General features: G+C 42.2%; 1 protein-coding gene across 5 annotated transcripts; it reads left to right on the top strand.

The window, feature by feature from the left end:
• The first annotated feature begins 8,444 nt into the window (after positions 1–8,444).
• CLK4 (CDC like kinase 4) lies at positions 8,445–19,325 on the top strand. 5 transcript variants are annotated; one of them, XM_057409472.1, is made up of 14 exons: positions 8,445–8,579; positions 10,637–10,696; positions 11,353–11,510; positions 12,499–12,724; positions 13,890–13,980; positions 14,376–14,442; positions 15,722–15,838; positions 15,931–16,097; positions 16,210–16,304; positions 17,254–17,383; positions 17,709–17,791; positions 18,284–18,363; positions 18,809–18,896; positions 18,980–19,325. In XM_057409472.1, the coding sequence occupies exons 2-14, from the start codon at positions 10,643–10,645 to the stop codon at positions 19,115–19,117; spliced, it is 1,494 nt and encodes a 497-aa protein (XP_057265455.1). In that variant the 5' UTR covers positions 8,445–8,579; positions 10,637–10,642; the 3' UTR covers positions 19,118–19,325. The 5 variants fall into 5 exon arrangements, with proteins under 5 accessions (XP_057265455.1, XP_057265457.1, XP_057265456.1 ...); XM_057409473.1 differs by having other exon boundaries at positions 8,455–8,592; XM_057409474.1 differs by lacking the exon at positions 10,637–10,696.
• Positions 19,326–25,759: the final 6,434 nt, after the last annotated feature.

Below are 25,759 nucleotides of genomic sequence, written 5' to 3'. Positions count from 1 at the left end.
TTACTGATAACCTTGGTTACTTTGTCATGGTTTATTGCAATAATTTACACACCTTTTCTTAAAGCACATGAGCACTGGTTTCCACATGACTGTAAATCCAGTTTAGAACAGAGCTTAGATTACTGAATATGTAACTGGGGTTATCAGTAAAAAGACACGTTAGTAGAAAAGACAGTTATGCATATCATTGTAAAGATGTTATAGAGTTAATCGTGTCTGGCCTAACAATGGCTGTGTTCCATCAAATAAGACTGATCCCAAGCACAGCGATGTGCCAGAGGAAAAGCACCAGTTGATTTTTATGGGCTTTGGAGCAGTCCTGCAATTATTAACTACAGTTTTAAGTTATTCATAGGGATTAATTTGCACTGACAACTGGTATAGTCCCTGGCCTTTCTTTTGAGGCAGGTGCAACTCTCAGATGGGCAGGTGCACTGAGTAGGGTGAAAATCCAGCCTTAGCAAAAGCTTTCTTTGATGCTGTTGAAGTTTCAGCAGCAAATTCAAGGACTAAATCTGATCCAATGTATTCATTCACGTCTGTAAGCAAAATTTGACTGTCTGACTCTAAGAACCTTTTTGTCTTTTTAGACTGGTAGAAATTAGCCTTTCTGTCTCAGATGTCTCTTTCATTGGAAATTAAACCCTCTTTGATTATGAACTGATTATTTCTATTGTTGTAATTGCAGAATGGGATTAGAATGGAGTGACAAGGAAACAGGGAAAAGCCCCTTTGTCACTGCTTGAAGCTGTGAGCTGAAGACTTTCTTTTCTTTTGTTCTTTTTAACACTATTGGTGGAGTGAAATTACCTCAGTAGTTGGTGCAGGGCATTACTGAACTGTGGCGCACATATATCTGTTGTCTGTATGGCAGCACGTACACTAACAGCAGGATGCAGAAATCCTGTACAAAGCTGACGTGCAAATTCATATCTGAGCCTGTGAGTCTTAGTTTTCTGATGCTGGGATACATCCCTTTTGTAAGGTAGGAAGTTCACCTGGGGCAGAGCCTGCTTCCCTACCCATCCAACAAGATTATTACAAGAAAATTCTTTTAATCCTCTAGAGAAGTTGAAACAGTGAAGAATTTGTTACCTGGATCACAGAGATTTTAAGATCTAAGCAACATGGAAAAATAAGTACTTAAAATTATGAGAAATACCTTGATGGTTGTTAACTTTCATATTTCACAGCATGGCAGCAGAGTGGAACAAGATACCTGTGCATATCTTCCTGTTGATATCAATGGCTGCTGGGCAGGCTAAGGCAAGAGAGAATACAGTGAAATGCTGATACACAAAGGTGTACCAATGCTTTTGTTTTAGTGTTGCGTATGTTGGAAAGAGGGCACACTACCCTGGAATGTGTTCCCTTCCCTGCAACCTCTGTGAGCTGCTCTGTGGAGCAGCTTTGCTCTTGAGCTGAGCAGAGGAGGCAGGAACATGTTCCATTTTTAATGAAACAGGTCTGGAGGTTGGTCTGTTCTGTTCTGTATTCATTTCTTTTACAATTCTTTTTGCATATTTTCAGATATGCAGAAAATACTAAATCCATTAAGCTAATGCTCATACCAGGCATCCCATCCTGTATTTTTGCATTATGCAAGATGCAGATAAGAAGATAATAGCTCATATGGGTGGTATTTCATATACTCTGTGCAGGTGCAAGACACTGAAACTCATGCTATAAGCTCAGCTACAGAAAAAAATGCTAAGTATGAGTAACCCCTGTCTAGATCCCCTGCCTTGTACTGTGGCCAGATGCAGGCTGCAGTGCTATAAATTCAGAGTGGCTTAGGCTGCTCTTCTCCCCTTGATGACTTTCCCCCCAGAGAAGAGGTATTTTGCTCCATAAACAGCTCTTGCAAAATGCCATGAGAACATTTTTCTAGTTCTTTCCCATACAAGGGCTCTGTATTCATACTCCAGAGCTGTCACAATAGAACAGGAGTCCTTCTCCCTTCATCCCTGTGGCCCTGAAACTGCTAATCTGGACAAATACTGCACTGCTCCCAGGCTTCCCTGGATGCAGAAGGTTTATAATTCAGAGCTCATGAGTCCTGTAATTAATACCTGTAAAGGAAACTTCCTTCTAAAATGTGCAAGCCCACTTAATGGACTTCTGATCAGAAAAATTCATAGTCCAACTACCTTTGAGAGAAATGTGACTTCCTCAGTGAACTGTTAATGGTCAGTACTACATCACTGCTTTCGCTATTTAATTCTGCTTATAAAATGCCAGTCTTTTAGAAACAACAGAACATATGGTGCTTTCTTGATGTCTGGCCCATGGGTAAACAGAGTTGAGGAAACAGGGGTTGTAGTCGGGACTGTTGACATCATATGTATTTCCATAACAGCCCAAGTTGGGTTATCACTTACAGTCTGTCTTTGCCTTGACCTAGGAGTTGTTCCAACAGAATCCTCCTAATTATTAAAATGTAGTGAAAGATGCACTCACAGAGCTATTAAATTCGACTGTTTGAAAATAACAATTCAAGTAGTTCCCTTAGGAGTCTGTCTGTAAAAAGACCATTGCTAGTAAGCATCACAGATGGGAAATAAATGATCCCCTGGGTTTCAGAACTCTTAGCGAGTGTTCATCAGCTTATAAAGATGAGAAATCAGATAGCTGATTTTTTTCACTTTCAGTGACAGTACCAGCTGTCTTCAACCTAAACTCCAAGAACATTCTATTCTAAAGCATTTAGCCACAGACCTGAAGGCAGCGTAAAAAAGGGGTAAGCAGAACTGCCCTTGTTTGCGGATTGAGAAATTCAAAGGTTGAATGAAATGCCCAGGCTTGCCTGGGAAGCACGTCCTTTCTAAACATTATCCTATAAAGCTATCCAGGTCTTAGTTTTACATTCCTTTTGGTGTAATTCCTTTTTACAACTGTGCTTAGAAAAAGGGCAACTAAATTATCATTGTAGTTTCTTTAAAAGAATCAAGCTAGGAAATAAATATGGATTGAAAGACTGGTATATACTGATTATCTGAGAGAAAGTAATGAGGAGCTGTATTTTTCCTGTGTCTTTTTCTTTAACTTAAGCAATTTCATGTTATGATCAGCATTTTCAGGTTAAATTGAAATCCCTCTACCATCCATAATACTCAAACCATGTAGCTTTGTTAGAAGTGCTCAGAATGAATACTGACACTTTATTAATTGCACAGGCAGGAAACAGTAAAGTTACTTGAAAGTGGCTGTTATGATTTTGTGACTGTACATAGATCTTGCAAGATGTTAATGGTTATATGCATACTGTACCCCACATAAACACTGCGAGAATAGCATGGTCATTGTTATGCTTTATAGCTGTTGTGGAAAATGTCTTAACCTGCATTCATGGTTATAGTGCCCATCCTATTCCCATGCCTTTTTATACAGTTGTGGTAAGGTTGTTATGAAATCCTTTTGTCAGTCATGTTCAAGCTAACTTACCTATGTATAGAATTTATATATTAAACCCCCCTAATTTATACTGTGTTTTAACAGTTTGCCTGAACTGTCTATGGTTTCTAAATTTTGTAATGTGAGTGTCAAATAAGAACAATAATTAAAAAAAAAAAAGAAAAAGGCTCATTTGTGTGGATTTTGTTCTTCAGTTTTATTTGCAGTAGAGATTTCAACAACTACACACTTACAGAATAGGCTGTAAAGAAACTCAGGTTCCTTTGAAACTCCAAAGACACAAAGCTGTCCCAGACAGACTCTGCACAGCAATTCATGACTATGTGTGTAGGTACAAAAGTACTTGTGGTTCCTGTTCTTCCTCTTGTGTCCACTTCAGTACTTCTCTCCTCATCCTTACACATTCTAAACGTTGTACTTCACTGCAAGGAGGAGACAAATTCTCTTAGTTCCCACAGTATTTTCACAAATAGGAGTTATAGACTCAAGACTTCATAGTAAGAGGAAAAAGCTGAGGCTGAGACTGGGCCTGAGTATTTTTAGTCTGTTCCTATAAAACTCCATGGTAGAACTGATGTTTATTTAGTGTTTATTATTTGTATTGCAGTAAACTGAGAGCTTCTACAGAGATGAGGGATCCAATCCAGACATAATATACGTGCTTGCTTCAAGTACTCTAATTTTGTTTTAATAAAGAAGAAAGAGGCTCAGAGGTGAAACTCATGTGGGTGTAAGTGTTGGAGTTTCCTCGATATAACATTAGGTGTCTGCACCACATTGCTTCTTGTGAGTATGGTACTCCTGTTTAGCACAGCCTGGCCCTGCCTGCTGTTACCCAGCGTGGACTTTCCGCTCTACGTAAGTAACAACACTGACTCCAAAGCTTGCAGAACTGTGATGTGCAACTTCCTTTCTCAGCACAGTGTTCCTACTCACGGCATCAGAGCTCTTGCCAAAATGGACTGTTAAGCCATCTGGCTGAATTTCCTGTAAACTGTGGCTTATTCAGGCTTCCCTGTGTCAAGCCCCCAAGATTTTATTAGGCCAAAACATTTCAATCCTCACAAGGCTCAGCTGTGCCACAAACAGGCAGTGAGAAAAATCCAAGTTTGAACAGTCCCTGTGAGCCTTGCAGTAGAATGGAATGGATCAGGTCAGTTCAGCCTGAGGTGATCCCAGCTGGACAATCACACCATGTATGAAAACACTGGAGAGAAAACTTTACCTTGCTTGAGTGACACTCTGCCAGTCCTTTAAGGCACAGTGTTCTGATTGCCCTTTATAATACAGCGTACAAACATGCCAAGGGCAGCGAGGACTGTTCCAGCCTGGTACAGCTCATACCCCACAGAGATCCATTGTGTTTGGCCACAACTTCTCACCAATGCACGTGTGGATGAACACAGGTGCACATGCTCATTCAAGGTTTTTCTGGGTCACTCCTTTTCTAACAAATAGTCCAATAAGTCACTAATATGGAAAATGTGTCCCTGAGCCATAACTGTATTTTGTTCTTTCTGACCTGGCTGCATATTTGCATGTTTCTATTCTAGTGCATAACCTGAAAAAAAAGAAACAAAAACCCAACCTGTTTTAAAATTAATCCTTTTCAAGAATAAACTTTCATGGAGTGGAAATAGCGTCAGTGGATTCTCGCTTTGCTTTTCTCCTGATCCATTCATCCGAGCTCCTGTTACCGTGCTGAATTTACATATGCCACAAAAATGTAGGACACTGGGTCCCTTGATCAGTAGTTATAGTTTATATTTTCCCTGATACATCTCAGAAATCCTCTTGGTGTTTTTTCCATCCCATTCAGTCCCTTACGAATAGAGTACTGTCATTACTTTGTCCCTGAGTTCCCAAGCAAAGCTATAGCTGGTACCACCCAATTGAGGGGAATCTATGAAATTGTCTCCATCAGTACAAAACCCAAGCCATGGAACTGTAGAAATCCATAAACAGCTAAAGGCAAAGCACAACTGCTCATCAACTGCTCTCTGATGCTAACCAGACGGAGGGAAAACAAAACCAATACAGTTTTAATTAAGAGAAAGCAAGCACAGCACTAGAAGTACTGGAAGCCAGGAATTTTTGGCTCTGCCTTTGAGTCTTTCTGAGGCTTTGGGCAAGGCAGACAACCCCTGCTTTAAAATTTTGTATCTGAACAATGAGGAAACCAAATGAGATTTACATCTCCTGAATAGCTGCTCTGAGGATGGATCACCTCCTGTTGTAAAGCATTTGAAAGAGGGACCATCCAAAAATTGCATTTGGAAGCAAATGTTTTGAATGTAGCTTTTCATACATGCACAAATGTGTCCCACCAGGATAATTACACTGAATTGTAGCATATTCTGCTGTACAAAGCAATCTAACCCATAGCTGCGTTATGTGTTACTCTCTCAAGTTGCGCATACATTTGGTGTTGTAAAGTCTAATTAAACAAGGAAATGCCTCATATAAACAAAAGTAAATACCATAAGGGTTGACAGCAGAAGTAGCTGTAACTACACTCAAATGAGTTTCCTTCCCAGTTTTGTAAATTTGTCTAATTTGATTCTTTACCATTAGCATATTCCTATCTTAAGAATCACCATTTCTAGAGGGGCTGTTGCTTTGTTTCCACTACATAACCTGGTCATGGCCAGTGGATTTCTCCTGATTTTATCCTTCTCTAAGACACCATTTAAATTCCAGCTGACATTTCTCTACTGCTGGGTCTCCACTGCCACCTCCTGAACAGGAAGGAAAATTAACTTCTTTCAATGCTGCTCTTCCTTTCAATGTCTTTTCCTTTTCAGTGTTTTCCTTTCAATGTTATATACTAAAGTATTTTTGAAAGCACTTTGTTCAGCACGAAGAGCAATAGCTGAAAACACTTTTCAGTCTGTCCATAGAGGCTACTTTCTATCAAATCTGTTGTAAGGCTTTTGCTTCAGAGTGAATTTCTTTAGTTCACTTTATGTATGCTTGATGTGAAAGTGGTACAACCTTTATATACTTCTTCAGGAAGGTTCAAAATAAGAAACTAATTGTTCTTAACTTGTGACAGATTTGTTTCTCTATCAACTGTCAGCTGAAAACCTCTGGCTGAAAACAACAGTTTTTTACTAGCTCCCATTCATTGTATTTTCATAGTTGACAGTAGTTATTTCCACCAGCCTTTTATTCCAGGCTGAAGATCCTTCTTCCTGACAGGAGAGAATCAAAACATCCTAGAATTAGAATTTTCCTGCTTCAAGGTAGTCAGTTCTGGTGAGCCTTTTCAGCACTAGCTTATGTAGTCCCATTAAATGGGACTTCCCCAAATGGTCAGGTCAACAGGTTATTTGTGTATGTTCACAACACTTCTGCATACATATTCACATGTACATGCTCACTGTCTGTGGATATAGTTTTGTCTATCTTTGCTGCTTGCAGAGAATTCCTCAGGCAGGGGTTATATCAGTGAATACTGGGAAAACTCTTCATTCTTTGCAGATGTTATTACTATTATATGAATAATAACCAATCGTTTACATGCTAAATGAGAAATAGTAAATCACTGGCACCAAAGCTGCACTGGGCATTGTCAGATTTAGTACATGATAAGGACTCTGAGGAAAGAGGTTTTCTAAAACCATGTGGATATAAAGAGCTGTTAATGCTCCCTATTAGTTTCTCTTCTAAAAGACACCCAAACAAATGAACCCAACAAGAGAAACAGGATTTTCACTCTAGTGCAAACAATGTTTAAATTCTTAAGCTCACTGGCGAACAAATTTTAATTAAAATTTTAAACCCATAAAAACAAATATGTCTTCATCTTAGCACTGTCTTCTAAAAACTTTGCGGGACTGACATTAAAAAGACACTGGCACTGTTAGATAAAAAGGACACTATCCCATAGATATTCTGGGTTTTGCCTCAGTTCTGCTGTACTCGAAGTAAAACTTGCTAAAATTATTCTGGGAGTCACTGAGTTTGGGAATGCTTCAATTTATCTACCAGCCTTGAGAGATTTGCAATTTTCCCCGGGGTAAAACATTGTGAGTTAATACATTCGAAGCATGTGTGTCAGTTCCACCTTCCCCTCATTTTGGGTTTGCTTTTCTTTACCAAGATCTTTAAATTTACTTTAATCTCTTTGGGCTTATAAAATTCTCTGTCTGAATGATTGCCAGAGTAATAATATTATTCCACTGTAGAGGACTGCATCAATTCCACTGTATAGTACTACATTAATTAAGACCTGTGACACCAGGAGTTTGGTTTTCTTGGATCAAGGAAGTTACTTGTCTGTGCTGGAAGCACATGGCTAAGCTTGATTCACCACAGTACATTTCTAAGGGTATGAATCAGGAATAGCACCAGCAGCATAAGCTGCAGGCAGCCAGGCCAAGCACCGCTGTGGTGTCTCTGGGCCTGTCCCAGGACTAGAAAACATGGCTTTATTTGCACTCTGTAATGCACAGCCTCTCTTTTTAGTGCTCAGAGCAATTACTCACGGCAGTGGGGGCAGGTGCAAGTCGCTGACTTGCACAGATAATCGATCTGACACGGTTTATACCCTACAGCCTGTTAGCATTACTCAGGACTGGCTCACTGGGGCCTTAACCTGTGAGCTGTTTTTAACATTGTAAGCACAAAGCAAGGCCTAACAGTGGAACCAACCTGGGCACCAACCTGCTTAAACAAAACGCCTGGTGAGTTTATGAAGAGGAATTAATTGGAGGTGTGATTTCCGGGCCGCTCCACACACTTGGTGTTGCTCACCACCACAGGAGGGCTGCCCTGCAAGTCTGTTGTAGCCTCGGAACCCGATCCCCTACATGAATTTGGCTCCTCGCCCTACACGGCCACAGTTCATTTGGGGCTGCCTCGCAGAGGGGCGCGGCGAAACCCAAAGCCCAAGCCCAGGCCCAGGCCTCTGCTCTGCTTCCCTCATAACGGCCGCCATAGCAACCGCAAGGGCGGAGCCTCCTCCCGCCCAGCCCCGCTAGGGGGCGGCCTTTGTTCTACGTCATCCCGACGTTCCCTGACGTCCGGCAGCACGTCGCAGCGCAGCCGCCAGAGAGAAGGAGACGAGGAGGAAGCAGTTTCTCGGCGGTCGGGCGCGGCCGCCATTTTGTTTGTGCGCGCAGGGCGGACACGGGGCTCGGTCCCTCGCGTTTGTGTCAGCTGTAAGTGGTGGAGGTGAATCTTCTCCCTATGGCTCTCTGCATCTAACGTTTTCCTCTCTTTTTTTTCCGTTTCCGGGGGGGGGCTAAGCAGCGGCAAAGCGGAGGGGGCCTAGAGGGTTGGTGAGGGGAGGCCGCTTGCGTTGTCTGTGCGGCCTGGGGGCTATAAGCGTAGAGCCCTGAGTGAGGGGTCGATGGAGGAGATGTTAAGGTGGGGTAAGGTCTCCTGTGGCGGAGGTGGCCTCTGGGGAGGCGTGGAGGGGGCAGAGCTGCGTTGGGCACGGTCGGGGTGGGGGCTGTGCGGGTCAGTTATGCAGCGCGGCCTACACAGAGACGTCTAGTGCCTGCCTAGATGGCGGCGGAGACGAGGCCTTCCCCCCCCCCACCCTCGGCACCAAGGGCCTCTCGAGGCCGGTAGAAGACGCCCATTACCCCAATCCACTGCCACGAAGTCCACTTCCACACCAACGGCCGTGGGTTGGGGTGCTTTATGTCTTGTGTTGGGCTTGCGCGTCTGTACCCCAGACGCTTAGAGCGGCCTGGCCGGGTGGACTTTGGACATCTCGGAGGAATAAAACCTTTGAGTTCCTCCGATTCGTACAGCCTGCCAGGTTTTCTACGAGAGGTATCTAGAAATTGCTGTGGAAGCAGATTATGGTAGGGCTTTTGTGGCCTTCCTGAGGGGCTTTACGTATGGATCTTTTCCAGAGGGTCCGCGGCTCTTAACTGAGAAGCCTCGTGGCAAAATGTGGGAGAGAAAACGGCTTGTGATATTGATTAGGACCGCATGCTATAGGGATGCATATGTCTAGGTTCGCTGCCAGTATTACATAAGGCTTCGGTGCATAAATTTACAGGGAGTGCATAATGGTCAAAAAACGTTAAGGTGGCTCCTACTTTAAAATGTGACGACTTTGGTTTTGCACAGACCAATTTAACAGTTTCGCCCTCATTTACATTTAATTGGCTCCTTTAGGGACAGAATTTGCAACTTCCATCTTTATTCCAGTAATTCTCTGTACACTTGAGTGTCGTGAGGTTAGTCTTCAACTAAACCTAGTTCTAGTTTTCTGTGTCAGATATCCATCTTTCCACCCCCAAGCTCTCTTCTGCAGAACACTTTGATGATGTAATTTAGGTATTTGTCCATTTTAGGGCCTTAGTGCAGCCTGCCTTCAGCCAAATCATGAAGGAAAAAAGGCAATCATAAGTAAAATCCTCAACTGACCTGTAACTGAGTGCATGTGGGGAGCTGAGTGCGTGTGAGGAGCTCTTCACCTCAAAAGTAGAATAACTGAAACCTGGGTATGCTGCATAATTTGAGTTATGTAGGTTGAAAACAGAGGAAAATGGCTTTGGAGCTGTATAAGAAAAGAAGAAATTTAGGGATATAAGTGAAACACTAATGGGTTTTAGTTTTGTCTTCCTCCTTCAGGCATTTTTGTCTGGCATTTGATTTTTATTTCCTTTTATTAAATTTATGATTTGTATTTCTTCTTAATGTATCATAAGGGAGTAAATTTTTTTAAGACCTACATTGTGACTCACCTGAGGGGTGTACCAGTCACCTGTTTTAGCAGTTTGCCACTTTGTTTGCATTATATTTCTATTTTAAAAACAGATTTATGTGAGAAACATTGGTGCAGGTGTCTCATGGTCTTTTTTTTTTAACTACCAGCCTGTCACAGGTATTACAGAAGTATAAGTAAGTTTTCTCCCTCTCTTTCAGAACAGCCTTGCCGTTAACATGTTCTGAAGGTTTCTGTTGTAATACCTTCAGTTGGTAATAGAGGAAACCAGTAGTTCTGCGTAAATTTACACAATAAGAAAAGTAATTTAGAAACAAAGGTAGCACTAAAAAATCCCTAGTTACAGTGTCCAGTGACTGTGGAAACCTTTACTTGTGTCAGTTTATTCTTCAGAATATACTGAAACAGATATGTAAGCTTATTCTTACTTTCAAAAACTCCTGCCAAAGAAGAGTAACAAATAATGGTTGGTTTTGTTATACTCTTAATTTTAAAGCTCTGTATTTACTTACTTCTTTTTTTTCTTTTCAGTTGTGCATGTACCTGTTTGAACAGAGAATTCCTGCATATAGCATCCAGCAACAGAAGCTGGTGGGTTTTTGTCTTTAGTGAATCAGCTGAACTGTAAAACACCCACGTACTTGTGTGTTAGCAGAGTTCAAAAATCATGGCTTAGCTCACAGTACTCAAAGTTCTGTGTTTATATAACAGAGTTACTGTGATTGTTGCTAGAACTTTAAAAAGTGTCTGTTTAACAGTGATCTGTAAACAGATTTCTGAGAGAAGTTTTTAGACTGATTGTACATACTTCCAGGCGGTAACTTAGATACAGCATCATATGAATCCAGGTGTTGTTGGAGAGGATGTTTGAAGAGTAAGGTCTCTCTCTGGCAGAAGGTGAAGGAAATGATTTTTAGTCACTTCAGAGTTTATTTAAAACAGGCTTTAATGACATGTTTGAAGCTATTAAGTGAAGATGAGTTGGCCTTTTTAATCTTGCTTTGAGTTTCGTAACAGTGTGTCAGTGTTAGGAATACTACGTCTACTCACCAAACCAAAATCATACATGGGGGAAGCTGAGGAAAAAGACTCATTTGAGGAAATGGTTCTTTATAGGTCCATCATATTTAATCCAACTACTATAGTTTATGTACTGTATAGTACAGTTGATGTACTCTACTTGCATTTACAGATACCAGTTTAATGTTTTGGTTTTTGTGTGGTTTTCTTGGTATGTTTTTTTCCAGTGGCAGATGCGGCATTCAAAACAATCCCATTGTCCCGAATGGGAGGACAGAAAGAGCTGGGATCAAAGGAAGCACAGCAGCAGCCGGAAGCGCAGGAAAAGGTCCCAGAGCAGTGGACGAGAAAGCAAGCACTACAAACCAAATCACATTTCAGAAAGGTATAAGACTCTGGATTGAGTAGCACTAATGTTTCTTACTGTGCCTAAAATAAATACATTTCCAAGATAAGAGTTTTTTGAGTGCCCAGAGTTGGCAGTTCCTTAATGTTTGGTTCACTTAAGAGATATTTGGTTTTGTTACCACAGTACCTGAACCATTGAATAGATATTCTTTAAGAAAACAAGTAAATGTTCCTAGTTTGTTTAACTGTTGTCAGTTAGGTATCGATATTGAATATATCCAGTGTTAAATTTCAAGTAAAAACTGTGCCTGTTCATTTACTTAATGTGAACAAAAGGGAGATAAGGTTTGTTTAACCATTTAATGCAATGGTAAGTACAAGTTTCGCTTACTAATTTGGAGGTGGTTTGCTTTTTCTCCCTTACTGCTTTCACTGGAAAGATGCGTTTTCCTGTTGTGGTTTTTTCATCGATAAGATTCCATGGAATTCTTTTAAGAACTCTTTGCCTTAGTGGCTTTCTTAAAGGTTATTTTTCTGTGCAGAATATCCTTGTTCCAGGTACTCAGGGTTTTAATGTTTACTCCAGAGCACTAAGAACAGTTCTACTTCTTCCAGTCTCCAGGTTTTATTTTTAACACTTTGAAAGCATAGAAGGAGATTACTGCTGTACAAAGAGTGTTTTATCCTATGACTTTGGAGATTGTAACCGAGTTCCTTAGTATATTTTAGAAAGTGTTGCTTCTTTTTCAGTCCAAGTTCCTTGCTTACTGTGCAAACATTCTATACTGTGGACATGATATATTGTTCATGTGGATTGCTGCTGTGTATTTGAGACTGACAATGTTGCTAGACTCCTAATAAAGTAACATCAAAAGCTTCACGATTTTTGGGGAGGGAGTCAATTAGAAAACATTTTTGGTGTAAAGACAGATGCTATTTAACTCTGTAACTCGGCTCAAGTCACTTATCTTGTTGGAACCTCAAGTTTTGAAAGTGGAGAACATTCACTTAAAATATATTTTCAGTCATTATTTGGACGATAGAGCCATAAATGAAAGAGACCATCATGACCGGAGATATGTTGAGGAATACAGAAATGACTTCTGTGAAGTGTATGACCACAGGCATTATCACAGAGACTATGAAAAGAGTCACCATCATCACTATAGCAAATCCTCTGGTCGGAGCAGGAAAAGTAGTCATAAAAGGAAGCATAAGAGACATCATTGCTCCAGTCACCAATCGCATTCGGTATGAGTAATTTTTAACTTTATTATTAATGAATTAGCGGTAATAGACTTCTTAAGTGAGTGCTAGAACTACAGTTCCTGATCACAGTGTTTTAAGAATTATTATTTAAAAGGAATGTGTAGTTGAGTCCATTTGTGAGCACATGAGTATGTCCTTAGTTGAGTTTTGAATCGGTGTTGGGTTGGGGGGTGGGATTATCATCGGTACTAGTTATACATTGGGATTAATCTGAAAAATGCTGTTTCAAAGTTGAAGACAGGTAACTATCCTATTTCAAAGTACAGTTGTCAACTTTCGAGTTTTAGAGCATAGTAAACTATGTTATTTCTGGTAGAGTGAGGTGCCATCCATCCTATTACTAAAAGTAATTGAAGTGACATGCCTTTTTAATGTTAGCTTAATTGGAAGTATGAAAGGTGCATGTCTGGTAAATTGGTAAGAACAATTCTACGCCTGATTCCAGCTAACTTTGATAAGCCATGTTCCTGGCCGATGGCCTCTAATGTCTTTCTGAAGATGGGATAAGTTTGCTGCTTGCCTTCTTTCAAGGCATGCTCTCTGAATTTGTTGTTACTGACGTGTTGCCCAGGGATACATCTTCAGCTCCAGGTGGTTTCTGTCCCATTTCTGCAGTACAAACAGCAAATTGTGTTGGATTATACAATGCAAATTAAGGATTTCAGAGTAATTTTTCTTCTCTCTAAACATGAGGGAAGTAAAATTACTTGGTAGTTTTTTATATTTAGAGTACATGAAGTGTATGTTCTAATAATAGAAACATTTCACCTGACTGTAAGTTTAGATATGTAAATAAATGCTGTTTTTTGCTGTTTGCTAGCAGAGTATTAGTAATAGCGATGTTGCACTCTTAATCTGTCTTCAATTAAGCCACTGTTTGAAAAACAAAATTGTGTTGTTTTTTTCTGTTGCTTTTATCACTTTAAGTATTTATCTGAAAATCTGTTCCTTGCCATGTTTTTCTTCTGTAACATAAACTGTGCCCTGTGAATTTCTGGGGACTGAATTTGAAATTGCTCCTGCCAACTGTTCGTGGCCTGGTGTGTAACTGAATGCCTGAATATCTCCCCGCTGAATGAATTGCGTATTCTGACCTGAATTCACTCTGATATATTGATTGGCTGGACGATCTTGGTGCCGTTTCCAGAAGAGTCACCGAAGGAAAAGATCCAGGAGTGTAGAGGATGATGAGGAGGGTCACCTGATCTGTGAAAGTGGAGACGTTCTAAGAGCAAGATGTATAGAACATTTTTCAACACTTCTAAAAAACTTTTCAGCAAAAAATCTGTATAGTATAGTATGTCAGAGGAGGGGGGCTAAAAAAATCTTCATTGCTCTTTTGTTCTGTTTTTTTTGTGCTTTTTTGTTTTTTTGCATATCTTCTTTTCTATAGAATTTAAATACTGTGTTCAAAAAGTTCCAATTAGTAAATGAATCTTGAGATTAGAACAAGAGATAGGTATTTTTTTTTGCTAACTGTTTTCATGACACCTGTTCCACTAAGATAATGCATTCAGATGCTGAGATTTAAAGTAATTATGTTTTTGTAATGGCACATTTTTAAATCTACATTAATAATGTTCATTGTTGTTGAAGTAATTTTATAATTCTAACTTGTGTTTGTTCTTTGTAGATGAAATTGTTGCGACTTTAGGAGAAGGAGCTTTTGGAAAAGTAGTGGAGTGTATAGATCATGATATGTAAGTGTTTGTTATCTCTGTAAGGGGATCTCGTAACAAAAGATGCTTCTTAGCTCAGAAATTAAGGCTCAGAGATGTTTTCTTTGAAGGGAAGTTGCAATTCAAATGAAGTGTTGCAGTATATTTAAGAAGAAAATTATTCTGTTTCTGAGAGCCACCTTGTAAGCTTTTTTAAGTTTCTTCAGTCATCTCTTCCAATACTATAAATGTTTTTTGTTTCTTATATTGCTCTTTGTAAGGCTTATAACAATACTTCCCCCCAAACTGTGTAAACATGTGATGCAAACTGCTAATTACTAAGATGTCATCTCCTCTTTTTGAAGAGGGAGAACTATGTTTTGCTTCATCATGTTTTTCTGTTACTACTACAAGTGCAGTTGCCATAACTAGAGAATGTGAGGGTATATAAAGAGTTTAGAATTGATTTTGGAGACTGACCTTTAGAAAATTTTGCAGCGAGATGCTGCGAAAGTATTTTTGGTTCTTAGTGACAGCAGTTTCTTGGAAGTAGTTGCTTGGAATTGGTTGAGCTGTAAATTTCTTTCCTCAGTCCCCGTAGTCAGAATTATCCTTTGAATTTTTTGCGAATGCACAGTACTGCAGTATCCAGTCATTTGTTGATGGAGTGGTTATTTCCATCTGATGGCATGTGTGGTGGAGGAGAAGAAAATGACTTTATTTCCACTTCTGTATGTGCTAGAAGTATTAAATAGTAAAACTCATTGGTTTAGCCATGTGTTACATATCTGCAGTTCTGTGACATGGTTCTAGTGTTCTTTTCCCCTCTGCCTTTGGTTGGTTGGTCTGTCAGTTCACAAGTTAAGTGTTTAGGAGCTTGGGATCCTGTTGTAAGGACAGACGGTGCTCTCAAGTCGTTAGAATCTAAATAGCTCTACAGAGATATTTAAAGATTGAGAGTGAATTGAATAGAATTAACTATGTATATCTGTGTTCCATTTACGTAATAGCCTTATTGTTTGCATGTTACACTGAGTGCAGGTTAGTTTTCACTGGTACGAAATACTCAGAATCTCTACTTCAGAATTGATTCAGGTCCCCTGGTTCCATAGGAGCACTGGAGAAGAGCCGGAACAAGTTGTGCAAGTTGCAGGAAAAAAATCTCACATTTTTTCAGAGCTTACCTCGAATGAGAACTTTGATACATTCATAAGTAATCTTGTAGCTGGATTCCTCACGTTTATTCTACCTTAGATATGAGGACTGTGTAGTTAATGTGGCATTTACTAATTTACTTGTGATGCTTTCCTTTCTTTTGAAGGAGAGGAATGCACGTAGCAGTTAAAATTGTGAAAAATGTCGGTAGATACCGAGAGGCAGCCCGTTCAGAAATACAGGTGTTGGAACACTTGAACACCATGGATCCAAGCAGCACTTTGTAAGTATGAAATTAGAATACTTAGCATACTGAGGATTTGTAGAAGATAATTACTTCATAAATTGAGTTTTCTTTTTATTCTTCTTTTTAAGCCGCTGCGTCCAAATGTTGGAATGGTTTGATCACCATGGCCATGTTTGTATTGTGTTTGAGCTACTGGGACTTAGTACTTATGACTTTATTAAGGAAAACAGCTTTCTGCCATTTCACATTAATGACATCAGAAATATGGCTTATCAGATTTGCCAGTCTATTAACTGTAAGTAAAACTCAAAACTCTTATCAAATATATTTGGGGTTTTGTTTGTTTGTTTGTTTTCCTTTAGGAAATGATGTATTAATTTTGGAATACTGTTCTTTTTTCCTTGTAGTTTTACACCATAATAAACTAACTCATACAGATTTAAAACCTGAGAACATCTTGTTTGTGGAGTCTGATTACATAGTGAAGTACAATGCCAAAATGGTAAGTTTGTTCTTTGTTTCCCCCAGCTTGAATTGGGCTACTTCTGTCTTCATCTGAACTTCTCTAAAATATATGTGTAGAAACGTTAAGTGATAAGAGTTTGTTTTCCTACTGTTTGGGGGGTTTTGTGCTCTTTGAGATGTACTGTCTGGTCACTATAGTTAAGTTCTTGGCTGTTTAATGAAGGTCTGGCATTCATAGGGAGCATTGTGTTAATGGATTTGAATTTAGCCAGGTTTATTTCCTTCATATTTCTTAAGCCATTTGATGTCAGATCTTCCTTTCTATGTGATTACCCTGGAGGCTGAAGTTCCTATCAGTTTTGCAGTCCTTGACTTAACAGCTGAGATGAATTTTCTGTTTGTCATCAACATGTGATACTGTTGGGTAGCGTTACAGTTGGCACAGGCCCCAAATAGGACTGCTCTGACCAGTGTCTTGTAAGTCTAAGAAAACAGGAAGACACAGCATTAGGGTGAGAACTTGTCTGCACAAATCGTTTTGAGCACTGGCAGGAATTAAAGTTCATCTTGCTCTTGTTTTGAAATATAAAAACTCAAAGACAAAAAAGCAGTGTGGACTTCATTGCCTCTAGTCTATGCATAAGGCTTGATTTTATTATTTTAGAGCTAAAGTTACATAAATGAGGGTATGCACCAATGGACAGAAAAAGGCAGGACAAGAGAGAACAGCTAACTGAAGTTAACTTGAAGGTTAACAACAGAGGAAAGGAGTTACCTGGGGAAAGGTTTTTACTCGCCTGTTTGAAGTATTCAGATTACATCACTTTGTTACCAGCTCCTCCTCCTCCTTGCAGCTTGAGCTGAATAGGAACTGATGTATTTTGAAGGAGTGTTTTACTACATAGGTTTAATTTTTAGCATTTAACGTTAACAGCTTTTGGCTAAGCATGCTTTTAAATACTAACAGCATTTTGATTTTCTTGCAGAAGCGAGATGAACGCACTTTGAAAAACACAGACATCAAAGTCGTTGATTTTGGAAGTGCAACTTTTGATGATGAACATCACAGTACCTTAGTGTCTACAAGACATTACAGAGCTCCGGAGGTTATTTTAGGTCAGTAGAGACTTTTTAATCTTCTCACAGTTACAGTTTCTTCAGCTGTGTTTACTCTGTAAACTGGAGTAGTTGCTCATGGTTCTGGTAATTCAGTCATCTCTCATGGATGGTGGTGTTGGAATTCTTGAGAGTAGACAGTAAAAACTCAAAACAGAAGTCCAGACATGTTCCTTTACCCACTTTCTCCCACCAAGGTTTGGGGAGAGGTATGGAGGGGGGAAATAGGCATCAGTAAATGCATGGAATCAGGGCATATGCTTTGTGGATTACAGGTTTTGAGAATATTTTAAACAGTAAAACATACACTTTACCTCTTTTGCAGCACTGGGATGGTCACAGCCTTGTGATGTTTGGAGTATTGGTTGCATTCTAATTGAGTATTACCTGGGATTTACAGTGTTCCAGGTATGTGAATAGAGTTAAACTGAATGTTTTTGTTCGACTGCTGATTTTTGATTGTTTAATGACATGTACTTAACTGTTACTGTAAAAGGCATAACCTTACAGGCTTTTTAAGGATTATATAGATAAGTTTGTAAAGACGGCAGGCATATATGAAGATGTGATGTCTGGAATATATCCTTCAGACTATTTAAGGTGCTTTGTTCTGGCTTTCTGGATGACAAAGTCTGTATAGAGTCTGAAGATAATGCTGGAATTAAGAGTAAAGAAAACCTACTCCTACAAAACTTGGTTTATGAACTCTGTTGTTCAGGGGACATCTTAGCTGTAGAACGTGCTGTATAACAAGCTGCATTGCATAATCTATTTGTAATAATTTAAGGCGTTAATGTGTAAAGATACCGTAACAGTATTCTGGCAAACGACTTGCTTTTAGATGACGTGTTACCTGAGAGTAGAAACGTGTTAAGTGCATTTATTGCTTTTTCCACACAGACACATGATAGTAAAGAACACTTGGCTATGATGGAAAGAATACTAGGGCCTCTGCCAGCTCACATGATCAAGAAATCCAGGTAAGTTATTACAGAAGAAGTAGGTTTCCTAATACTTTATTATTCAAAGAGAAATCTTAAAAGTTCTCATTGTTAGCTATGTGATTCTAAAGATCAACAAAGAGACTTCCAGGCTTCTTTTTACCTCTTAGTCTATTGCAAGAAATTGGTCAGATTTAGGTGAATTAAATAGTTGACAGTAGTCCTGGTTTTAGTCTTAAGTGCTGCTCTTTAAAGACATTTGGGAATGTTCAGTAGAACACCTGAAAGCATCCATCTCTTGTTTTCTAAATAATCTGACAATGGTAACAAAAACAACAGCTCCGAATAAATAAAGAAATGTTAGGTACCAAATGCGAAGGGGTGTGCAGGAAAACTTCCGTGGTGTTTCAGAACTTCTGAGAAAAGCATCTGCCTTCACTTGGTGCACTCACGTTATCTTAACATTACTTCCCTTGTTCTGCAGGAAGCATTATTTCCACCATGACCAGTTGGACTGGGATGAACACAGCTCTGCAGGACGCTACGTTAGGAGACGCTGTAAGCCTTTAAAGGTAGGAGACAACACTTTTGTTACTTTGTTAGATTCATGGTTGTGAAAGATCTCTTTAAAATACTTCCTTTTATTTTCTTTCAGGAATTCATGCATTGCCAAGACACAGATCATCAAAGACTCTTCGACCTTGTTCGCAGGATGCTGGAATACGATCCAGCCAAACGAATTACTCTTGATGAAGCTTTGCAGCATCCTTTTTTTGAACCATTAAATAAGTAAATTCAAAGATCTTTTATGCTTCTTCAAGGAGATTTCCTAGACTGTGTCAGTCAACAGAGGTTGCATGAAACTTTTGTAAGCGTTAAATTATTTTGTACAGTTAAGTCTGTAAATAATGCCATATGTTTTGTATGACTGTTATGTTTACCTTGTTGAGCAGTTGTAGTCTTATGGGTAAGTGAAAAATAAAAGTAATTTTCCTTTTTAATTTTCTCTCTGAAGCTGTAACCCCTCTCCCTCTGGGGATGGGGTTTGTTAAACATCTGACTTCAGGTGAGGAGTCTGTGCTAGTTCTGAAACATTCAGTAATTTAAACAGTCTTCCATGTAATCACAGAGAAAAGATTTGAAGGGCTGAGGCTATCTAATCATGCTGTATAGTATGTTGTGATAGCATTCTGAAATACCGGTTGTGTGTATTCTCAGTAGAGATCTCTTCTGTGGGTCACCTGTCAAAGAGCGTGTGTTGCTCTGGCTAATTTGTCTCTGGAAGCTTGTTGATGCTTTCAGTATTAAGTATTTATAGGCAGGTTTTTTTGTCAAGGTCTGAAAAGTAACATTTCATATTTTCAGTATTGTTTTAATTCATTAAAGATGAGCAATTTAATGAAGAGTTTTAGAGGAGTTGTACTGCCCCTGGAGAAAAATGCAGAGAAATAACTGTGTGCTACAGATTGTCACATATCTAGGCTTTCCTCCTGCAGTAGTAACAAGATCATTCCAAAGTCTTCAAATACCTATCTCTGTGACGCTTGATTTCTTATTACCGATAAATTGAGTAATCTTGGCAACGGAGAGACACTGTCATTGGACTGGAAATGGGAAGGAGTGGGACAGGTTCAGCTGTGACTCCTGAACTCAGGTGTCAAGTTGAGAGGAGAAGGGTACGGCTTTCTAAGCCCAGTTGACGCACTTCGGTAGTTTTTGCTTTTCAGTGTTCAAATTGATGCTTTCCTAGTCTTGTTCAGCACTTGTAATCCATTTGACATGTAGGGTTGGCTTGCTGGGCAGGAGGGAAGCTTCTAGGGTTCGTTTAGGCTGGCTGTAGGTGCAGTAAGTTTTGGCAATTTATTTTCAGTCCTGACTTCACCGTGTAAGTCTTTCTTAAGGGAGGAAACACTAAATTGTTTCAGCTCCGCAGGAGTCTTGGCTTCAGGTTTTGTGCTTGCTAAGTCTTGATGTGGGGTAAGATTTTAAGCTGATGTCCTTGTTTCACTGATGTGGAGGCGGCTTAATTTGCAAGAGGCTCCAGACATACATATTGGGGGTTGTGTAGAGCTGGGGCAAGCTTTGAAAGCTTATCTTCTGTAGGCGCTGCCCCCTCCTGTGCTTGATTATCTCATAATAGATGATGTTCACATCATTGTTTCTACTCTGCATGACAGAAAACGTAACGGTTGGTACTATCCAGCTCAGTGAGGAGAGTGAGGGCAGGAGTGAATTCTTTCCCTTGCTTCTGCCCTCATTATTTCCCATCCCACACCTTCAGAGGTAAAGCAGAGGCTTGGCTGAGCCTATCAGTTAAGCAACGCAAATCAAAGGCAGATGGGGGGGGAAAGTTTATAAGCTGCTATAACTATTAAACTGTAACTATAAAAGAGTTTGTCAAAATTAGTAAGGGTAGGACTGCGTACTCGTGCTTCAAGAGTACTTGTAGCCTTGGGTAGTGTAGGTATTAAAATGCATTGCACTTGCTAAAGGAGATACGTGCTACTACAGTCACACATTATAGAAACCTGTTTAAATTCTTTCCTTCTCTTAGAAGGAATCTTAACCCCTGCGCCTCCCATTGTCTTAACATGTAAGTATAATGGGGGTAGTTTGTAATCTTTCGTGTTTGCATGAAGCTAGTTCTAACTCCTTATAGCTGCTGGTAAATAATTACAGGATCCTTTTGCGTCTTTCTCTACACTTCAGATTTTTAGCTGTTGTACATTGCAAACATGGTCTGTAAATCCATGAACAGTTCAGCCACACCAACACCACCCACCTCCATCACATATCAGGTACACATTTCACTAAACACAGGCGACAGGACAAAATAAAGCTGTTGTGAGTGAGCAGACCAGGCTTTACTCCACAGAACCCAACCCCGAACCGCTGCTACTGTGTGCGTGCAATCAAACTCACAGGGCTTGTAAGTGAAGTCTCAGCAGGCTCATGGCAGGGGGTGGGGGAGAGGTAAGGAAGAGGCTGCTTTTGAAAACCTGGGGTTTTCTTTGATCCTTGGGCCCATGGAGAGCAGGAAATGGTTGTTACTGAAGGATACAGATATGCCTGGCTCACTGCTTTGGTAATAGTGGCTGTCAAAAAGCAGCTTGCAGTGCACACCCTGGCAGTCCAGGTACAAGGGTACATGTTGTTAATGCACTTACTAGACCATGCGCTAGTACCATTTTCTAGCTGGCCTAGGCTTCGCTCATCTGTTCTCAAAGAATTACTCCTAGAAGAAGAGCAGGGTGTTGGGCTAGGAGGCAAAGACTGGGTTTGTATACCATGTGCTTAGAGTCTAGACAGGCAGTAAGTTATCCGGGGATGTTTTATAGGCAAGTTCAGAGCTGACGTGATGAGATCTGTAACAGTGAGAAAAAGGCTGTGGTGGTTGGCTAAGTCTGGGGTGCTTCATGCTCGTATGTGAGCATCGTTTCTCTTGTTCAGAGGCTCCCTAAGGCAGATGTGGCTCTTGGATCTGCTAACCCCGGTGAAGACCTGCTGGGATTGGCCATGAAGTCCCTTCCCCGGGCCGGGTCAGGGCTGGGCTCAGGCAGCACAAAGCTCCCCTTCGCTTGACGCCTCTTGCGGGTCGCGCTCGTGGGGAGCGAGGGTCCCGTCCGGTGAGCGGCTCTGCCCGGGGGTATCCGCTGCGGCCCCGCTGGAGGGCGCCCGCTCCGCGGCCGCTTGCGCGGCTGCCTCCTGTGGCTCTGCGGCTGGAGCCGAGCCCCTCGGTCCCGGGGCCGCCCGCAGGGCACGGCCGGGACCCCCGGGGAAGGGAGGGCGGGGAGCAAGGGGGAAGGAGCGGTCCCCGCCGGGGGGGGCGGGCAGAGGGGTGGGATCTGCTCCGCGCAATCCCCGATGGAGGGCGGCGGGCAGCGCTCGGAGCATCCCCCCTTCCCCAGCGCGGGGGGGAGGCGGCGGGGGAGCCGCCACCCCCCGCTTCCTCCGTTTAAGACCCGGGGCTGGCGGGGCTGGCGGAGGAGAGCGGTGTCTCCGCAGCTGCCGGCCCCACTTCCGCGGCGCGCAGCGCGCAGGGCGGGCGCTGGATGCGCCGGCGGGGGCAGGCGGGCGGCAGCCGAGCGGGACCCCGCGCAGCGGCGCGATGAGCGCGGGCAGCGGAGCCGCGGCGGGCACCGCCACCTCCGCCCTCTGCCTGCTCCTCTCGCTCACCGCCGTGGCCGTGTGCCTGCTGCTGGGCGCCAAGACGGCGGAGCTGCAGGGCCGGCTGGCAGCCCTGGAGGAGCGCGGACCCGGGCCGCTGCTGGACGCGCTGCAGCCCCGCGTGGAGCAGCTCTTCCGAGAGGTGAGTCCCGCCGCACAGGACCGGGGACGGGCGCTTGGGCAGGGAGCTGCGGGGAACCCCCCGCTCGCCCTGTGGGTCCCGGCGGCTGTTTCCCCTGGGGAAAACTTGCTCCTTTCAGCCAAACTTCGCCCGTTACGGACGAGGCGTTGCAGAGCCCTTAGGATTTAAGAGCGAAAATGGCCCAGATGGAAAGGCTGCGATTTATGTTCGAGGACACGCGACTTTGTCCCTCGTTCTATTCACTGCAAAGATAACGCGAGTACCTAAATGCTATTTACCTTCTAATGCGATGGACTATGATTTCCTAGATAGAAATTTTGCAAACACGATCCCTGTTATCGGGACAGCCTCTCGCAGAGTATCGTGTGGTCCAGCAGTGCTGAACTGCGTTTTGGCAGGTAGAGAAGATGAGCAACTAGTTAATTCACTTTCAGCCCCAGGGTTTTCAGAGATTATCCAATAAAGATTTCTGTGCTGGAAGATTTCTCCCATCTGGAGAACGATTATCCACACTGGTGCCCTTCTCCGTAACTAAACCGTATCTTTGGGAGGAGTTACACTTGATCCCAGGCTTGTATTTTTCCCCAGACTCTGGTGTTTAGGTTTGGGGCTTTCCACAGACAATGAGTGTGGGGAGGGCTCCCATAGGAAATGCTGGAAGATCCCACAGTTGTTTTGGTGGACTTGGGTAAACAGTAGTTCATAAAGCACAGCACCGCTACGGGGCTGCCGCGGGACGCTCCGCTGCGATCGCTCCTGACATCTGGGGAAGGTTTTACACCGGGATTAGTTAACGGCCTGGCTGGGGTGCAGAACACGGAGCTGCATTACAGCCAGGGAGCCCCCACCGAGCAGAAATGTGTTTGTCAGCAGCGCCTTCCAGCTGTGAGCACCTCTGGGGCTGCGCGGGGGATGGATGGAGGCAGCGCGGGTGGGACAAGCCCTCATCCTGCCTGTTGCTGTCGGAGTGACGGTGGGAGCATTCACTCACCTGGAAGCCCGGTTCCATTGCTGTGCCTGGGTAAAAGGGGAATGTTAAGAAGTGTTTTTGTGACCCCCCCTGAATACCAGACTAGGGGGGAGACCGCCGGGTGTGATCACAGAGCCCAGTTAACGTCTTCTCTCCGGGCAGGAATTAGCCTGCCAGTCGTGGCAGTTGTTCTGTTCCAATTACTCCAATAAATGTGCTCAGCAATGGGAATGGTTTCTGTGGCACTGCCTCAGATCATGTGCAACCTCTTGCTGAGATTTAGTTAAGTGTAGAAAGCTTGTTTTGTACTGGGAACGCTCAGATGGAGATTATACAGGGGAAAACAGAGCAAAACCGCATAATTGGGCTTCTAATGCAAGAGGGAGCTTGTTGAAACGCTTTGTATGACCAATGTTTTGTCAATACTGAAAGCAAACCTTGAAACGAGTAACAGATTCAAGGAATGAGTGGTAGCGATTGGGCTGTCTATTAATAGTTCTTTTAAATGAACCTCTTCATGTATGGTAATGTTTCAGAAAGCTCCTGTCTCTTGACCAAACCCGTCTCTGTTTCATAAGACTCCTCGCTCATCAGGCGACTTCTTTCTGTGCTGGAGAGTTTCTGGGGAGCGAGGGAGTATTTCCATCATCATGAACATCAGCTGGTGCCTGGGGTCAGCTTTTCTGTTCAGTTCTGTGTTGGGCCTCCTTTGAAGTTTGCCACAACATTTCAGAAGTGAAACCAAAGCCCCATACGCTCTCTGTGCATGACCCAGCGTACTTTGTTCTCTGTCACTGCCCCAAAAGCATTACCCCATCTACCAGTCTAAGGGTTTGCTGGAGTAATTTATGGCAGAGCTGTGTATGAAGAGCAGCAAATACAACACCAACATGCTGGCTCTGTTTCTTTTAGTGTTGTTTAAATGTGTGGCAAGTAAAGGAGGATAGGAAATAATAAAGCGTGAGTGTGTAGTTAAGGCAATGAAAGGCAATTTGGACAGCTAGGATTTCATTTCTGGCCCTGTGAAAGGCACCTGAGAAATTGCTGATTATAATGTGGTGGGGCTTTGCCCTTCCCTTGGCTGGGACATGCTGCAGGGTCCTGCTCTGATGCCCTCTGAAACGTTTCCAACAGCGTGGTCTGAACGTGGTAGCATCTCCACTTGCTCTACATCCAAGCCCCAGTTTGCAGTGTGTCGTTTTCATACTGGAGGGAGGATGTTAATGGGAGGATTATAGAAGCATCCAGTTGTTGTAAACAAAGCTGGACAGTTCCGTTCCCAAGGGATTTATTGTCCGCAATAGGCGGACAGTGTCCAGATTAATCAATTTCATGACAAGAACAATTCAATGGGAGAACAGAGGACTCGCCCCCGGATTCAGATCTCCTATTCCCAGGGATGCCTGCTGAACCCAAAGGATGGAAGAGCTCGTTTTAATTTCCTCGAGCACCCTCATCATCCAAATTACTTTAAACAGATCAAAACTGAGCATCTTTCTAACATTCAGACTGCAGGTGGCTGTCAGAAAAGTCTCTGCAGATGCTTCCTTGACACTTTTCCTCAAGGAAAGCCTATGTTTCACAGGAGGCAGCCAGATCATTTTGGTATTATCATAGGGCAACACCTTCATCAGGTGCTATGAAACGGTGTCGATACTTTCAGGACCTCTTAGCACATCTGAGCAGCTAGAGAGGAATGCCTGGGATTTCAACAACAGATAAAACCTCTAAATCCCCAGAATAAAAGGAAAAGAACCTAACTCACACATAGTCTAATTCCAGAACAGTCCACAGTGTTCAAACATAGAGTGGGTTGTCAACTGTATAAAAGTCAAGTCTGAATACCCTGAATTCAGTAAGTACTTGGAGCTTTCTCTCTTGGACACTCAGGGACTCCAGTTATCGGTTATTGGTTTCTCTCTTAGTAAATAGATGAGACAGGGGATTCCTGGAGGATAGAGAGAGATTGCGGGTGAAGATGAGATGTTCCCACCCTTGCTGGCCCACCCCAGCCACGAAGCACCAAGCCTGAGCTAATACAACCTACCTGTCATCAGGGCTCATTACCTCGGGCTTGGCAGTGTCCTAAATGCAGGCATGAACATTTTGGTTGGCTTAGAGAGCAGGCAGAGCGCTCACATCTGTCTGCAGCATGC

Source organism: Pezoporus wallicus, unplaced genomic scaffold (genome assembly GCF_028554395.1).
Source record: "Pezoporus wallicus isolate ANWC-B61680 ecotype Strahan unplaced genomic scaffold, APGP_CSIRO_Pwel_v1 contig_8166, whole genome shotgun sequence".
Classification (NCBI taxonomy): domain Eukaryota; kingdom Metazoa; phylum Chordata; class Aves; order Psittaciformes; family Psittacidae; genus Pezoporus; species Pezoporus wallicus.
Note: the sequence above shows the minus strand (reverse complement) of the source record. Positions and strands in the feature narration are given on the sequence as shown.